The sequence below is a fragment of the Macrotis lagotis genome, chromosome X (genome assembly GCF_037893015.1).
Source record: "Macrotis lagotis isolate mMagLag1 chromosome X, bilby.v1.9.chrom.fasta, whole genome shotgun sequence".
NCBI classification, from domain to species: domain Eukaryota; kingdom Metazoa; phylum Chordata; class Mammalia; order Peramelemorphia; family Peramelidae; genus Macrotis; species Macrotis lagotis.
In genome coordinates this window covers 701998669-702017077 of record NC_133666.1, presented here as the reverse complement: position 1 = coordinate 702017077, position 18409 = coordinate 701998669, and the positions used below count along the sequence as shown (strand labels likewise).

Genomic DNA, 18409 nt, shown 5'->3' with positions numbered 1-18409 from the left:
CTAGACTGCGATCAGGATCTGAATGTGGTCAGAGCCCCAGAGTCCTGTTCCAGGGGCAGAGCTCTGCAGTCTCTCTTCTCTCCCCTCCCTAGGTTCAATGGGCTCATGCCGTGGGGGCTCCTGCTTACCGGCTCCGCCTGCTTGTTTCCTGGATATGGAATGCCTTGGCCATACTGTTCACTGTGTGCTCCGAGGGCTGGGCTTCACATGCTCACTCTGGCAGAGGTTCCCCGCCCCCCCGGCCCAATTTGTGCCTGGTGCTCCCCCAGGTGTAGGTCACGAAACTCCCCGACTGCTGTGAGCTGTGGCTCCCAGTACCTTGGGACTGCTTCTGGGAGGCTGAAGTTCTTTCCCTCTGGTGGGCCGCCCCTCCAATCCCAGGGAGCAGAACATTTCTGCTCTTTTCCAGGTTACCTTGAGTAGGAGAACTGCCTCACTGGCCCTCTGTGGGTTCTGTCTCTCAAAAGTTTAAAGTCCTTAGTTTACAAGTTTTATGAGAGCACCTATGATCCTCTCTTGTCGCCATCTTGGCTCTGCTCCTACCTATAACTTTTCAACATGTCTTTTAAAAGTTCTTTCTCTCTTAAACTCTTCCAGAATCTCAGCTTTTTCTCCTTAAGAGTTTCTCCAGGGTTGGCTAGGTGGCGCAGAGGATAAAGCACCAGCCATGGAGTCAGGAGTACCTGGGTTCAAATCTGGTCTCAGACTCTTAATAATTACCTAGCTGTGTGGCCTTGGGCAAGCCACTTAACCCAGTTCACCTTGCAAAAACCTAAAAAATAAAAAAATAAAAATAAAATAAGTTTCTCCAGCTCCTAGCTCTGGTGTGAGTTCCCTGCCCAATGCACCACCTGGCCACCCCTACATTATTGAGTTTTTTTGGTTTTAGCGGGGCAATGGGATTGGGGTGCTTTGCCCAGGATCACACAGCTGGGTGATTGTTGGGTGTCTGGGACCAGATTTGGGCTGGGGTGCTCTTGGCTCCGGGGCCAGTGCTCCATCCACTGCGTCACCTGGCTGCCCCTGTTATTATCTTTTTATTTTAATTTTAAATTTTTTCTCTTTATTGGTCATGGGGGGGGGTCTATATTTTGGGGGGAGGGGGCATTATGTTTACTCTCAAACAAGAATATTTTAGTAATGTATAAAAAAACATCATTTGTTCAAAAAATAAATTAAAATTTTAAGAAAAGTCTTTCTCCATGATTGCTGGAGTGGAGCTAAGATTTCTAAAACACCTTAATATATCTGTGTGAGAGTTTTTTAAAATCAGTTTAGTAATTGACCAGAGAATGAAAAAACCCACATCAAACTTTTCCTAACTCAAATATCTAAATTGCAAAATGCAATTCTTTTCTTTTTACAATTTAACTATCTCTATTGTTGGGTGTAGGGAGAACGGTAGGGGCAGTCTTCATATTAAGGAAGAAGCATGGCTGCCTATAGACTGGTGGAATACTATTTGAGTGGCCTCCTCTGAAGTACGGCTAGTATCTAGAGCTAGCTAAAGTAGTTTCACAGTGGGCAGATCTTGTAGCATTTTTTTTTAGCAAGGCAATGGAGTTAAGTGACTTGTCCAAGGCCACACAGCTAGGTGATTATTAAGTGTCTGAGGCCGGATTTGAGCCCAGGTACTCCTGACTCCAGGGCTGGTGCTTTATCCACTGCGCCACCTAGCCGCCCCTAAAAATTGTTATATTACGCAATTTTGCTCTTATTTTGTTTTCTTAAGGATATACATTCTCTTGCAATACATTCAATTTAGAACAGTATATAGTATGGAAACAATGTAAAAAGTAAGAAACTCCTGCTATGGGGGGGAGCAAGATTAGGGGGAAAATTGTAAAATTCACAAATAAATAAATTTAAAAAAAACCTCGGGCAGCTAGGTGGCGCAGTGGATAAAGCACCGACCCTGGAGTCAGGAGTACCTGGGCTCAAATCCGGCCTCAGACACTTAATAATCACCTAGCTGTGTGGCCTTGGGCAAGCCACTTAACCCCATTTGCCTTGCAAAATGATTAATGTAAATATAACCACAACTGTACATGACTTTTACCAGACTAATGTTAAAAAACTACCATAGCATGTAATTGGAAAAACAGATCATCAACTCAAAAAAGAAAAGTTTAGGAAAGAGAACTATCAGGTAAGGGAAGTAGGAGTAGGGTCTGGGAGAAAAGACATTCTAACAGAGGTCAGGCCAGGGAGAGGTCATGGACTGAATGAAGGGTTCCAGGTAGACCTAATGACTTCCCATAACCTTGGAAAACATAATGACTAAGTCCTAAGGTTTAACAAGGAGTAGGGGTGGATACTGGTATCCCCAAAAGGACCTCTTCTTGAAAACGAGTTAGGGAGACACATCTGGGATCTGCTGGGGAAACAGGCCAAGATTCTAGAGTTTGGATAAGGGGGCCAGGAAAAAGTTTTAGGAACTGTGTCCAAAGACAGGTCCTTGGGGCAGAAAGGCAAGAATGCTGGATTCTCATGGGATGCTGCTGTGCTCTGAAGGCAAACTCTACTCAAAGGCTGGGGTTAGTGAGATGGGGAGAAAGGACACCTGGGACCTGCCAGGAAGGCTACAATCCGGACTCTCAGATTCCTGTGGGCAAAGTCTGAATTCAGGGAAAGTGTGATGCAGCGGTCAATTTGGGAAGCATTATAGAAGAAGTCTCCTTTGTTCATGAGTTTCTTTCACAGAAAGAATTACTTTTCCAATGTTCTCCTTCATTTTGAGTCTGATCTCTTCTTCTGAAAGAACTGAACAATAAAACAAAATACACAAACTATATATACATATATACATACACATATATATATTCATTTATTTTTATTTCAGCTTCCCAGAACTGGTAGAACATAAATTCATTAGTTTCTTATTCCACTCCCCCCCCAAACCCCTGCCAAACATGAATCTTACATGGAGAGAACCAATTAGTGGCCCTAGTCTTCTTCCAAAATGAAAGACAGGGAGAAACATAATTCTACAGAAAATGACTAATATGTAAATATCTTAAACCTACAACCTTCACAATAATTGGAATGTAGAATGCATCTCATATTAAAGAGAAGATTTTTTTGATTGTCACCTGCAGTGGTCTCAATATAGGCTGAAAAGTTGCTCATCGATGTCCTGTGGGAGATATAAAATTACTCCTAATTTGCCTGAAATTGTACTCCATTGTGGAAAGTCTGGTTTCTTCACTTAATCAAGTGTTTTCCTCTAGTTGTCAGAAGACAAAGTTTTTTTCTTATTATGAAGACACTGTTTTTGAGAACATCAAGTTATGTCCTTTATCACAATGCTAGTTTAGGAAACTCAGATCACATTCTTAAGGTTTCTCTCCAGTGTGAATTCTCTGATGTTTACTAAGTCTCTCCTTCCCTGTAAAAGCCTTTCCACATTGATTACATTCATAAGGTTTCTCTCCAGTGTGGATTCTCTGATGTGCAGTAAGTCTCTCCTTCCTTGTAAAAGCCTTTCCACATTGATTACATTTGTAAGGTTTCTCTCCAGTGTGAATTCTCTGATGTTTACTAAGTCTCTCCTTCCCTGTAAAAGCCTTTCCACATTGACTGCATTCATAAGGTTTCTCTCCAGTGTGGATTCTCTGATGTACAGTAAGAGAGGTCCTTTGCGTAAAAGACTTTCCACATTGATTACATTCATAAGGTTTCTCTCCAGTGTGGATTCTCTCATGTATAATAAGATGTGACTTGCATGTAAAAGCCTTTCCACATTGATCACATTCATAACGTTTCTCTCCAGTATGGATTTTCTGATGTTTCCTAAGATCCTCCTCCAATGAAAAAGACTTTCCGCACTGATTACATTTATAAGGTTTCTCTCCAGTATGAATCCTCTGATGTCTAATAAAATATGACTTCCTTGTAATAGCCTTTCCACACTGATTACATTCATAAGGTTTCTCTCCAGTGTGGATTCTCTGATGTCTAATAAGATATGATTTACTTGTAAAAGCCTTTCCACATTGATTACATTCATATGGTTTCTCTCCAGTGTGGATTCTCTGATGTTTGTTAAGAGTGTCCTTTGATGAAAAAGGCTTTCCACACTGATTACATTCATATGGTTTCTCTCCAGTGTGGATCCTCTGATGAATAGTAAGATATGACTTTCTTGTAACAACCTTTCCACATTGATTACATTCAAAAGATTTCTTTCCAGGGTGGATTCTCTGATGTTTAATAAGGGTATTCTTCAATGAAAAAGCCTTTCCAAACGGATTATATTCATAAGCATTCTCTACAGGGTGGATCTTCTGATGTATAGTAAGATATGACTTGTTTGTAAACCCCTTTCCACATCGATGACATTCGTAAGGTTTCCCTCCAGTGTGGATTCTCTGATGTATAGTAAGATGGGTCCTCTGAGTAAAAGCTTTTCCACATTGCATACATTCAAAAGGTTTCTCTCCAGTATGGATCCTGTGATGTACAGGAAGATATGACTTCCTTGTAAAAGCCTTTCCACACTGATTACATTCAAAAGATTTCTCTCCAGTGTGGATTCTCTGATGTTTAATAAGAGTGCCCTTCAATGAAAAAGACTTTCCACACTGATTACATTCATAAACGTTCCCTCCAGTGTGAATTTTCTGATGTACAGTAAGTCTTTGCTTAGTAGTAAAAGACTTTCCACCCTGATTACATTCATAAGGTTTCTTTCCAGTGTGAATTCTCTGATATTTAACAAGAGAGTCTGTCAATGAAAAAACCGTTCCCCATTGACTAGAATCATGAGGTTTTTCTGCAGTTTGGATTCTCTCATGTGTAATGCCGAATTCTCTACACATGATGTCAAAGGCACTATCATTCATGACACATTGCTTCAGATATTCTTTCATCGAAAGGCTTAGTTTTCCAATATTCTCCTTCATTTCAAGACTGATCTCTTCTGAAAGAACTAAACAAGAAAACAAATATAGACAAACATGATATATACTCACATATGTGTATTTCCCCTTCCTGGCACTGGTAGAACCTAAACTCATTAACTAGTCATTCCCCCCACCAAAAAAAGCCATACTCGAATCTTTCATGGACAGAAACAATCAGTGTATAATGTCACTAGCTTAAATCCTGAGGATCATTTACTTTATAAAGAATTGCACATAGAATCCCACTGGATACCAAAAAGAAACATCAACTACACCTGTGACAAAAGCATTCTCATGATATTTTCATGTTATTCACAATGTAAGGCAAGAGCTTAGATGCAGATGTCTCTGGAGGAGAAAGTCAGGCTGGTGACTTAGCAATGTACCCCCTCTCACTCAAATGTAATTCATGGGCTTGTCATGGCATCACCTCCCTGATGTCATGGTCTTCTTCCAAAATGAAGAACAAAGACAAACATGATTCCTCCTACAGAAAATGACTAGTATGTAAATATCTTAAACACAGATGTACATGTACTATGTTCACCAGACTACTCATTGATCAGGGAGGGAGATGGGGAGAGTAGAAGAAAATTATGTAACAAATATCTATGTGGATGGTTGTTGAAAAATTTTCATAACATATAATTCAAAAATTAAAATAGAATTTTAATAAAACTGTGCATTTCAAAAAGTATTTTATCTACCTGCTCTCATATAAATCAAAAGCATTCTCCTTTTTGACCCCATATCGTGTGAAAAGATTATTTTTCCATTTTCTCTAACAAGATATCCAGGAGGTGGTGTCATGAGAAGCAACTGAATTGGATTTACAGAGAGAGGGCTATGCTAAATCACTAGGCTGATTTTCCCAACTAGAGACATCTGGGACCAGTGATCAAATATAAATCAAGAAGCCTGGAGATGGCCCTGGATGTGAGAACATCAGGGTTAATTGACTTTCTCAGGGTCACACAGCAAATAACTGTCAAGCATCTGAGGCTGAATTTGAACTCTAGCACTCCTGTTTGTAGGGAAGGTTCTCTAATACATTTTGCTATGTAGCAGCCACATGTGCAAGTAATCTCATTCCAACACTGAACTATCTTGGTAGAATCCTCAACTGGTATCTCCATTTTTCTAAAATTAAATTTCAGTCTTCCACACTATTTTCTTATCACAAATTAAACCAGTTCAATTTAACCTTTAAAACACTCATACTTGATCCATGCATCCCCATGTGATTCTGTGCAATAACTTTCTTCCGTTTTATGGCTTAACAGATAGAAGTAACATTTTTCAAACTGTCCTCAACTATTTGCCCCTGTTCTACTTTTTTTCTTTTTCTGTTTTTTTTCATTAATCCTCTTCTGAGGCCTCTGTCCAATTGACCAGTATTAGATGCAAAGAAGTATATCTAGGAAAATATTCTAAATATAGTTCTAATTCCCAGTTCTTTCTCTCTTTTTACTGATGGTATCCTTCTTCAACTGACCTTTCTACTTAATTTGGGTATTTTTAATAGTCAAACAAAAAAAAAGATAATTATTAATTTCTAAAAATTGCCAAAATTTAATGTCTATTCTTATTTCTGATCCATCTAGAATTCTCTGCAGTCTTTAACACTGTCAATCTCCCCCTTTTCTTAATAGTACTCTTTCTAGATTTTAGTGACATTATTCTCTCCTGTTTCTACTTCTACATTTCCAAAAGGAAACTCAATTCTCTTTGTGCCAACCTTCCCATTGTCTTGTATTCCTAATACTATCCAAGGCACCTACCAATAGTCCAATGCAATGCAGTAATCATCAACTATCACACATTCCCATTCCTGAGCTACATAGTCAATCTCTTGCAAAGTCCTCTTGATTCTGCCTTTGTGACATCTTTCACATATAACTCTATCTCTCTCAATAATGACACTTTCTGCTGTCTGAACCCAGTCCCTTCATATATGAGATTTTGTAAGAGGCTGCTGGTTGGTCTGGCTGCCTCAAGTTAACCCCAAATCTAATTATTCCTTTTTCCTATTGTCAACTTCTTCTTCCTAAAATTCTCACCCAACCTTAACACCACATTTTTACCAAGTCCCAGTGACTCCCCAGCAAACAGATTAAATATAAAATCCTATCTACAGCTATTAATGCACTTTATCTCTAGCCCTTCCTCTAGGCTTTCAGTCTTCTTTCACCCTAATTCCCCCATACATGCTAAAATCCAGTGGTATGGGCCTTCTTTCTGCTCTGAGGATGGGATGTTCTACCACTAGAACCTATGGTTATTCCCTTGCATATCCCTGTTCATAGAATACTCTTCCTGGCTTCCCTGGCAGCCAAGCAAAGACCTCCATTCTACAATAAGCCTTTCCCAATCCTCCTTAAATTTGGGGTCATCTCTCTCTTAGTTAATTCCACTTCTATCCTGTCCATCATGGGTTTCTACATAGTTGTTGATGTCTTTTCTCCTCCTCTAGAATATGTTGAAAAAGAATCCCAAGGCAGGTGGGCCAGCTGTCTCATCCAGCCTTTGTTTCCCCGTAACACACAGAAGCCTTGGCCAGCATAACTCTCCTATACCTGATTTGACCTCATTCACCTGGACAGTGGCTCTTCAGGCCTTCCTGCTCCAGCATTCATGGAACTTCACTTTGATCAAAATAAGGGGTTTCATCTTTTCTAAGACCTAGAAGTCCCAAGGTAAATCAGTTGGGGATGAAGATGGAGACAAAGTTGAAATTCAATTCTCCTTTGGAAACCTCCTATACATAGAGCTGATGCACTTTGAAGATCCCTCCATGAAGCTCAAACACATGAGCTTGGACTAATCCATGAGTGCTTGTAATGCAAGGAACCCCAAAAGAGGATGGATTGTTATGCAAAATGGTCCAATCCTCTCCCCTCACCTTAAGTACCCCCATTCTAACAGGTTCCATTCAGGTACAAACAACTCCTTCCAAAATAGGGTAAAAAAGGTATAAGGTACAAGACCAGCCTCAAGGCCAGGGAACAGGAACGTTTTGCCCAATTACTCTCCCCTGTTCCTTATCCCTGAAACATAAAGAAACCTTGTATATTGCTCATCTAGGGAGTCTTTGCCTCTTCAGGAATTATTGTGTACTGGCAAACTCAATACTTGAGCCAAATGCTCTTTATTGGCCAGTCTGTTCTCCTGGAAATGCCAGAAGCATACAGGAAAAGAAGACAAGGTGGGTTCCAGCATCCTGAATAAGAGCCTCAGACAACACATTTATTGGGACTATGGGGAAAGGTAGGAGAGAAGTTGATGGAATCAGGCTGGGATAAGGAAATTTGGTCCTGGAGCAACTTCTTCATAGAAGGATGGACTCAGCACACACTTTCCACCATCTGAAAATCTTAGTTCAGTGGAAGAGAATCCTGGGTCTAGCCTGAGGAATGCCAGAGTCAAAATTCAGTCTCAGACAGTTACTAGTTTTGTGCCAAATCACTTAACAGTTTCTTTTTTTTTTTTTTGGGTAAGTGGCTTGCCCAAGGCCACACAGCTAGATAATTATTAAGTCTGAGGCCAGATTTGAACTCAGGTACTCCTGACTCCAGGGCCAGTGCTCTATGCATTGTACCACCTAGCCACCCCTTAACAGTTTCTTCAATTGTCAAATGGGGATAATAATATTCACCCTACTTGGAAGGTTAGTATCAGGATGAAATGACATAATATGGTCAAGAAAGTCCTCACCTGCCAAGGAGCAGGTGAAAACAAATGTTTATTCCCTTCCCTTCCTTTCTCACCATATTGGTGTGAATTTTAGGGCAAGAAGAAGGAAGATTAAGGACAGAATTGCAGGAGACCTGCCCTTTCCTCTCTCTAAATTGCTCAAACCCCTCCACAATAGGTAATGTAGATATTCCTACTGATAATAGACTCAGTGTAACCCAGGGAAGGGTTCTTACCCACAGAGAGCAGGTTCTGGGCATTCTCCAGCAAAACCTCCAGGCACAACTGCTTCTGACAAGGGTCCAAGAGGCTCCACTCCTCCTGGGTGAAGTCCACAGCTATGTCCTTGAATGTCACCAACTCCTAAACCATTAAAAGTCATGAGGTGTAGAGATGAACGATATGAGAAGAAAACAGTCCACCCCTATTCAGTTCAAAATGGAAGCTGAACCACAGAGCAGGGATCTGTGCAGAGGCTTCGATGATAGTTGGAGTCAGCTCTAGAAACCAAGGTCATTAAGAGCCCAAAGGAATTCTGAGAAATGCATTTTATGATTCACTTGCAACAAAACTGAAAAATCCCTTGGAATAGAATGTATCATCCTGGGGATTCTGAGAAAAGGTTTGTGGCCTACCTAGGAAGTAGGAGATGGATGTTTGCAGGAGAAAAGTCAAGGTGATGGGGAACTTCTTCCCCACCAGACCTGACAGATGTTGATGCCTGAAAAGTTGGTGATGTAGGTCAGAAATGTTTGGGCCATGGGGTGGCTAGGTGGCGCAGTGGATAGAGCACCAGCCCTGGAGGCAGGAGTACCTAAGTTCAAATCCGGCCTCAGACACTTAATAATTACCTAGCTGTGTGGCCTTGGGCAAGATGCTTAACTCCATTTGCCTTGTAAAAAACCTAAAAAAAAAGTTTGGGCTTTGTGAAGATTTCCTTCACAAACTGAAAGATAATCATGATGAAAAGGAAGAGCAACAAAAATTAAGGGGTAAAGTCCAAGGAGGATAACTTGAAAGAACACAGAGAAGAATGTGGGACTAAGGTCTAGTAAGAGGGAAGTGTAGACACTCCCTCCTAAATCATCCAAAAGGAGACCAGAGAGAAACAGTGGAGACCTCAAGACTCACCTCAACTCACAAACTTGTTCCCTCACAACCCCCAATTGTATCTGGAAGTCAAACCTAACATTACCAACCAGACTTGACCCCGCTACCCCTGAAAGCAAGAACATTTTCGGGACAGTGAAGCTGGAACTGAATATTACAAGCCACCAGAAGGACACAATTCAAATACCGTGGAGTTGCAATCAGGATCTCACAGGACTTATCAGCAACTACATTAAAAGCTTGTAGGGCTTGGAATATAATATACCGGAAGGCAAAAGAGCTTAGAATGCAACCGAGAATCAACTACCCAGCAAGGCTGAATGTCCTCTTCTAGGAAAAAGATGGACTTTCAATGAACCAGGGGAATTTCAAATGTTCCTGTTGGAATGGCCAGAGCTGAACAGAAGGTTTGATCTATAAATACAGGACTCAGGTGAAGCATAAAGATTGGAGGAGAAGGGGAAACTAAACTTTCAAGAGACAGAACCCACAAAGGGACCCAGTGAGGCAGTTCTCCTACTCAAGGTAACCTGGAAAAGAGCAGAAAGGCTCTGCTTCCTGGGGTATGCAAAAGAACTTCAGCCTCCTGGAGGCAGCCCCAGGGTGCTGGGAGCCCCAGCTCACAGCAGCGGGGGAGTCTCCTGAGCTGCACCCCGGGGAGCACCGGGCACAAAGTGGGGGAACAGCAGGGACCTCTGCCAGAGTGAGCAGGTGGAGCCTAGCCCCCAGGGCACACAGCTAGCAGCTTGGCCTTTTGGCAGCAAAGATCTGGAAACATAAGCAGGTGGAGCCAGTAAGCAGGAACCCCCAGGGCATGAGCCCATTGAGCTGAGGGAGGGGAGTGAAAAGAGAGACTGCAGAGCTCTGTCCTCTGCCTCTGGAACAGGACTCTGGGGCTCTGACCACATTCAGATCCTGACAGCAGTCTAGGCCCCCCCATAGAAGAGCACAGCCCCCCACCTCAGCCCCGTGCAGAGTGGGGCACTTATGGTCATTCACAGACCAGGAGGGAGGACAGAGCCTCACACACTGAGACCCTTGTGGGAGTGTCCCAAAAGTTCAGGCACCCCAAAACCAGGCCCAGGCTGGGAAAATGAGCAAGCTGTTGGTCTTGGAACAAAGACTGAAGGACATTTATTATTATTAGTAGTAGTAGTAGTAGTATTAGTATTAGTAGTAGTATTTGGGGGAGGGTGCAGGGCAAATGGGGCTGGGTGGCCTGCCTGGGGTCACACAGCAGGGTGATCTTTGGGTGTCTGAGGCCGGATTTGGACCCGGGTGCTCCTGGCTCAAGGGCCAATGCTCTGTCTGCCACCCAGCCACCCCTACTATTATTACTATTTTATTTTATTTGGGGTCTTTTTTCCCCGTTCTTTTTGGTTTTTGCAGGGCAGTGGGGATCGGGTAGCTTGCATGTCACACAACTCTGTGATTGTTGGGTCTACGGGGCTGAATGTGGGCTCAGGTGCTCGTGGCTCCAGGGATGGTGCTTCGTCCATTGTGCCACCTGGCCATACCTACAATTATTACTATTTTTTTAATTTTAATTTTTCTCTCTCCCTTTTACTTTATCGCCCAAGCAAGTCTATATTCATGGGGAGAGGGGTATTTTGTTTACTCTTAAACAAGAATATTTTATTAATGTAAAAAAACATTTGTACAAAATGAGAATTAAAAAATAAAAGGAAAAAAGACTAATAACTCAAGAACTGTAACTCTATTAGAGAGAATATACTTAGCTAGAAATGATGGATACTCAGAATTTTCTAGGACTCAAATAAAATAGTTTAAAAATACCTCCTCCTTAAAAAGAGGGACAGGGAGGAGGGGATTGAATGGGGTAAATTTCATTACACTAAGAGGTACAAAATACCTACGGTAATAGAGGGAAAGAAGGGAGGAGATGAGAAACACCTGAATCTTCTCATCAGACTTGGCTTAAAGTTAACTTACACACATACTCAGTTAACTTTAAAAACATCTAACCTCTCAAGTATTAAAAAGGGAAAAGAGGAGGGGGGACGGAGAAAGGAAGGGGGAGAAAAGAAAGGGGAACTAACAAAAGGGAAGGGAAAGAAAGGTGAGGGGGTGCATATGGGAGGGCAAACACACTGAAGGGAGTGGTATTCAGAAACAAAATACTGGGGAATATGGATAAGGGGGAAAGGGGAAAAATACAAAGAGAGGGAAGATAGCATGGAGGGTATTAAAGAATTAGTAATCATAACTTTGAATGTGAATGGGATGAACTCTCCCTTAAAATGTAAGTGAATAGCAAGCAGAGTGGATTAAAAACCAGAATCCTACAATATGCTGCTTACTAGAAACTCATTTGAAGCAGAGAGATACACAAAGAGTAAAGGTAAAAGGTTGGAGCAAAATATATTTTGCTTCAGCTGAAGTGAAAAAAGCAGGGGTAGCAATCCTTATCTCAGACAAAGCAGCTGCAAAAACAGATAGCAAAACTCTACTAGTAGGAGACCTCAACCTCCCGCTCTCAGATGTAGATAAATCGAATCATAAAACAAACAAGAAAGTTAAGGAGGTAAATAGATTGTTAGAAAAACCAGATATGTATAGCAGCCCTGTTTGTGTTTGCAAAGAATTGGAAATCAAGTAATTGTCCTTCAATTGGGGAATGGCTTAGCAAACTGTGGTATATGTATGTCATGGAACACTACTGTTCTATTAGAAACCAGGAGGGACAGAATTTCAGGGAAGCTTGGAGGGGTTTGCATGAACTGATGCTGAGCGAGATGAACAGAACCAGAAAAACACTGTACACCCTAACAGCAACATGGGAGTGATGTTCAACCTTGAAGGACTCGCTCATTCCATCAGTGCAACAATTGGGAACAATTTTGGGTTGTCTGCAAAGGAGAGTGCCATCTGTATCCAGGTAAGGATATGTGGAGTTTGAACAAAGTTCAAGGACTATTCCCTTTAATTTAGAAAAAAATAACAGATATCTTATTGTCTGATCTTGTTACCTCTTAGACTTCTTGTCCCTTCTTTAAGGATATGATTTCTCTCTCATCACACTCAATTTGGATCAAGATTGCTTTCTGTGGGGGGGTTGGGGGAGGGAAGTAAGATTGGGGGTAAAAATTTTAAAACTCAAATAACATCTTTAATAAAAATAAATTTAAGGGGCGGCTAGGTGGCGCAGTGGATAAAGCACCGGCCTTGGAGTCAGGAGTACCTTGGTTCAAATCCGGTCTCAGACACTTAATAATTACCTAGCTGTGTGGCCTTAGGCAAGCCACTTAACCCTGTTTGCCTTACAAAAAAATAAAAATAAAAAAATAAAATAAAAATAAATTAAAAAAAAAAAGATAAAAACTGTTGGGAGAATTGTAAGTTAGTATGGAAGAAACTTAGATTAGACCAAAACCTCATACCCTATACCAAGATAAAATCCAAATGGATACAGGATTTAGAAATAAAACAATACTATAAGCAAATTAGAAGATCAAGGACTAGTTTACCAGATCTATGGAAGGGGAAGCAGTTTATGACCAAGGAAGAGATGGAAAGCATCACTAAAAGCAAAGTAGATAATTTTGATTACATTAAATTAAAAAGCTTTTGCACAGATAAAATCACTGTAACCAAGGCCAAAAGAAATGTAGTAAACTGGGAAACAATATTTACAACTAACTTTTCTGACAAAGGACTTATTTCTAAAACATACAGATAACTTGAGTCATATTTTTAAAAGTAAAATCTACTTAACATCTGTTATTTGAAAATGAGAAAATATATTAACATAAACATAACTTAGCATTTATAGCATTTTCCTCTTGTTCTAAGGGGAAGGAGATGTTTAAATAAGAATCTTATGTTCAATGTAAATAAATAACAGATGCTTTATTTTAAAGAAGTCAAGAATATGGACTTTCTCATAGTAACTGCATGCAGCTTTGACTGACTGAACATAGCAACTGCATGGTCCCTCTGTAAGGTAACTTATTAATGAATAGAATGTATTCATTAGTTATATGATATTCTTTTGTAACTTCAAATAAATTATATTTGCAGTGCTATTTGAATACTGTAATGGTAAAGCCTGGAGTTAACATGTGATTGGTTTGAAGGGTTGGTAAGGGAAGAATCACAAATGATGAGTCCTTCTGGGATTAATATGTAGATTTATGTGTAATATAATGATGGAAATATTACTTTGTAAAATTTAATAACTCATGTAGTTAATTGACTTGAATTCCTGGTTGTTTTTATTATTGTTTTATTGTATTGGAATCAATAACACGTGTTAGAAATGTAAGAAGTCCTACTAGTATTAAAGAATTCTAAAAATAATCATTTGAATTGTGAAGATGGCTAGTAGTTAAAAGTTTATATATACAAGTTTCTAGCAAAATATGTAAGCTGTACTAAACTGTGGTCATTTGCTTTGAGGGAAAAGTATTTGATGACTAAATGGGTTCATGGCAAAAAGTAGATTTTATACAAAAGTATAAATTAGGGTTACTGCATTTTACATCTCAAAATCTGTTTATTACATTTCATTTATAGCACTGTCCTTAGGTACATGAGCAACAATTGAATTATAACTTTTTCCCTGGATCTCTTATACCACATTACAGTCTGGACACTCTTGGTTCTCCTTAATGCTCAAGTCACCTGAAGCTCTGGTTCTAGGTAATTGCTATATTGCAGTGTATTAATAATTGATCTGTTTGACATCAGATATGGTAAAAAATAAAGACAATATGCCAAAGAAGCCATTAGCCCTATGGGGTTTGATGTTAAATATTGCAGATGGAGTAAGTGACTTTTGAAAGAACAACCCTAGCCTCAACTGGGGTGGGATTGTCTTGAAGGAATCCCTCACCTGGCTAGTTGAAAAAGATTGTAAGAGTTCTGCCTGTAAACGACATTCAATTCATAAGGGAACATGTCCTCGTGTTCCTCTCTGCTCTGTAATAACAAATTGCTATGATCATTCCAGGTGCATCATAATTAAGTCTGAGAGTGAGCCAACAGAACTCTAAATTCTAAACTTTAAGTAACTGACAAGTATTTCTGTCTTGGCTTTTAACATAGCATGCCACTTTTTATCACAAGTTCCCTTAAAGAAAAGAAATATCAGTATAGCTGCTTATTGGATGATTTTTAACTACTTTAAAAGAGAAATCCATTCTTCACCTAGAATTTTTGTTCATTCAAAACATGGCCAAAGCAAATTAGAAAATTTTGTTGTGAATTACTTTTTGGACACATAGTTTTAAAATGCTGAGTACATTTGTTTGTACCATTTTGGAGCTTTTGTTGACAACATATGTGGCATCCATTAATGCATCTATGTTATATTGGAACCCATGTTCTCATAAAAGGTATTTTGATAGTGGCTTAGGATCATAAAGTATAATTCTTGCTCTTTGTACACCTTCCAGCTTTTTCCTAATTATTGGTCCTCTGTTAAACAGCCTTCTCTGTTATATGTTTAGTTTTTGCTTGCTCAATTTTTTTTTTTCCCTTGAGTTTTGTTTCTCTTAGCTGTATAGCTCCATGACCAGCCTCTGCAGGATGCCAACCAACTGTGCCAGGAAATCATCTCTGGACCCTGCCTCAATGAAGTTCTTATTGTAAAGCATTCATCTCCAAATGGCCTCTGTAAAGCTCAGAAGAATCTGGGACCTGAATAATTCTGAAGAGAATTATGAACTAGAAGAAAGAAAATTTGTAATCTTAAAGACTGTTGAATCTTGTTAAATTGGGTGGAGGGTCCCTACTCTCTAGATGTAAATCAACTACCACTGTTCCATTGTTTAATGTACAATTTGTATGTATCCTAACCTCCCTAGGCTTCAACCCTTGACCTAATTCCAGGTCCAGTAGGGGGGGAAAGGAATCCACCTTTTGCCCTCAGGATAAAGAGGAGACTATAAAAATCTGGGCAAGATCTCTGTTCAGGGCTTAAGTGGTCTGACTTTCTGGTCCAGTCAACTCTGCTTGACTACTCTTCTGTCTCTGTCTCTCTTTACCTATCATTTTCTTATGTGTTATGACTTCTTTTGATAAATTTTCATTTTTCTTTCCACCTGGGGCCTGAATAATAATTCCTTATAGGAAGAGCAGAAATCAAGTAGCCAGTAGTTACACTGTCATGCTGACTTCAAGGCCAGTGCTCCATTCACTAAACCATCCAGATGCCCCTCCTAGGACCAGCCTGGAGATAGACTGCACTCACCTGACATGGGGGTGTGAGATTCCCAGGGTCCATTCCCATGAATCCAGGACTCCTGCAAAGATAGCAAGGACCAGAGTAATTCCATTTTGTCAAGTTCCTGGATCTTTTTTCTGGTCCTTATCTGCCCTGGGGCTCTGATTCTCCCACCCCTTGACAGATTCACAAATGTAACAGCCAAAGTTCTATTATCAGATGTTACTCTTAACTAGGAAAGATTTCAAATTCCAAGCTTTCCTGATGCCTGAAAGGCAGTCTAGAGACACCTGGCAAGTCCCTCCCTTCTTTAACTTTGCTTAGAAAATACACCTCTTCCCCATCCCATAATCTGATTACTGTTGGGATCATACTATGGAAAAATGATGTTTGTCAACCTTTAATAATAATAAAATAGTTCCAAGTTCTCTCCAAATTTGGCATGTGGAATTGACTCAGGACCTCCTTGGGCCAAGCCTAGGACCTCTGCAGCCTGAGCTGGAGAGGTAGAAGCATCACAGGAAGGGTGGGAAGAGGGAGAGTGTTGGTTCCTCTTCAGAAGCAATAGACTGGTCTCCGGGAATTTATGAAGAATGTGGACCTATTGGAGTTACAAAGGCCCAGTACTTGCTCTTAATCCCTCTCCCACTTCATGCTATTCCTCCTCTCCTCAGGCTTCTATAAAGGCAGGAGCAGCTTGGGGTGCCAGGTGGGAGAACCAGGCAGCACCTCAGTGACTCCAGAGGCAGAGCTCTCCTTCCAACAGATCCTTTGCCTCCCCACATTTCCACTCCCCAGGTAACTCAGACAGGATCTAAAGTACAGACACCAGGGCAAGTGGAGGCTGCAGAGGCTCGGGAAGGAAACGACAAGGAAAAGATGGAGAAAACTCAGACTGGGAAACACAACTCAGTCGGGGATTCAAGCCTGAGGGAACTGAAAGATGTTGAGGTCAGAAATCTTTTTGTAGTGGCAAAAAATGGGAAACTGAAGGAATGTACATCCAATGGATGAGAAAGTTCAGGATTATGAATGGTCTGGAGTACTACTGTTCGACATGAAACTATGGGTGGCCGGAATTTAGAGAAGCAGGAAAAGAACATGAACTGATGAGGAGCAAAGGGAACAGAACCAAGACAAGCTGGTACAGGCCCGCAGCTCCTCTCAGCCGTGCACCCGAGAGGCCCCTTCTGGACGAGGCCGGGCACGTGGGGGGCTGCCCAGAATCCGAGTGGACACAAGGGCCCCTTGTGAAACCTTCTCTCCCGTTTCCTGCTTCTCCCTCTTAAACACAAGGCCTCGCGGGGAAACGCGCGTGACGCCTCGGGCCGGGCTGGGGCGGAAACGATCGAGGCCTGAACTTGGAAAAGTGAAAAATCAACTCAAAAAAAAGAAACTGAGGCGGGGAAGGAGGGGGCCGGGGTGGGGGCAGGAGGAGGGTCTGGGGGAGAAGACATTCCCACAGTAGAGACCCTGGGCCCGGGGCTGGGAAGCTGGGGGCACTGGGGGACCCCCTGGGGCTCTGCGGGGGGTAGGAGGGGCCGGGGCCGAGGGGGAGCCCGGGGTGGTGAGGCAGGCCGCGGGGGGCGCCATTCCGGCCTCTGGCCCCCCGGGGACCGAGGCCGAGGAAGAGGGGGACCCGGGGTGAGGCTGGGGCAGCGCAGAGGACTCTGGAAATGGAGTGGGATCAGGGAGGGGGCTCCCAGGAGACCTTGGGGGGCACTCAGCGTGAGGCCGGATGGGTGGGCTCCACGGCGGGGCGGGGGGAGGTCTGGCTCCGGCCTACCTGGGCCCCGAAATCCCAGCCCGGGCTCCAGGAGGCGGAGGGATCTCAGCTCCCGGAAGGCCGAGCAGGCGCAGTGCAGCTTCCTGTTACCCAGCAGCCCCTCTGCCAGGGGCTTCCTAGTCCCAAAAGCTCCGCCCCCGCCACCTCCCAGGCTCCCAGCATCCTCCAATCACGTCCAGGGCCAGGACTACGGGGCCCATCGGCCCCGCCTCCCGGAGCCCCGCCCCCATCACGTGCCCTCCCTTCTCCACGCCCCTGTTCCGCCCCCACCACAAACCCCGCCTCCGGCTGCTCCTCTCAGACAGTCCCTCCCCTCCGGTTCCCCCCTCCCAGAGCGGGGCCCAGGTGCATCTTGGGAGCCCTGCCAGTGTGCATCCGGGCTCTCCCGTGGGCACTGTCCTGTGGGCCCTCCCCCAGGAGACACGATGCCCTTCCCGTGGGGCTGGGAGGGGAGGGATGAGGACGAGGGGCAGGAGAGGCCATTGGGGCGGAGAAGGCAGGGATGCCCTGAATGGAAGCGAGCACACCCGGCCGTGGGCCTGCAGGCTCTCAGCTGGACCGCGGTCTGTGGTCTTTCTCCTTCTGGGTTGTTGGCCTTCTGGATGGCCATGTGACTGGACTTAGACAGTCAGCCTCTAATCTGGATGTGGTCAAATGAGGAATTGGGCTGGAGGAGAGCAGGGTTACATGGATCACCTTTATTTGGTCATTTTCCCCATAATATTGGAC

The 18409-nt window shown here is 42.5% G+C and overlaps 2 protein-coding genes across 3 annotated transcripts in view; one reads left to right on the top strand and one right to left on the bottom strand.

Moving 5' to 3' along the window:
- LOC141497119 (uncharacterized) overlaps positions 1-18409 on the top strand; it is a 119613-nt gene that overhangs the window by 66862 nt on the left and 34342 nt on the right. Inside the window, exon 8 of one of the 2 annotated variants that reach the window (XR_012471234.1) lies at positions 12400-12761. The exons of the other annotated variant lie outside the window; for it this stretch is intronic. The gene's annotated coding sequence lies outside the window, so the exon portion shown is untranslated. Of the gene's footprint in view, positions 1-12399; positions 12762-18409 lie in introns of those variants that run through there. 2 annotated transcript variants of the gene reach the window in all.
- LOC141497126 (uncharacterized) lies at positions 2824-17138 on the bottom strand. Its single transcript, XM_074199741.1, has 3 exons — positions 15922-17138; positions 8834-8960; positions 2824-4930 (listed from the first exon to the last, which is right to left on the bottom strand). The coding sequence occupies exons 1-3, from the start codon at positions 15958-15960 to the stop codon at positions 3336-3338; spliced, it is 1761 nt and encodes a 586-aa protein (XP_074055842.1). The 5' UTR covers positions 15961-17138; the 3' UTR covers positions 2824-3335.

Excerpts from the sequence above, each read along its gene's own strand:
- LOC141497126 (XM_074199741.1), bottom strand. The coding sequence starts at position 15,960 with ATGGGAATGGACCCTGGGAATCTCACACCCCCATGTCAG. Across the intron at positions 8,961-15,921 it reads ATCTCACACCCCCATGTCAG|GAGTTGGTGACATTCAAGGA; the intron begins GTGAGTGCAGTC and ends TTAATGGTTTAG. Across the intron at positions 4,931-8,833 it reads CCAGAACCTGCTCTCTGTGG|TTCTTTCAGAAGAGATCAGT; the intron begins GTAAGAACCCTT and ends TTTCTTGTTTAG.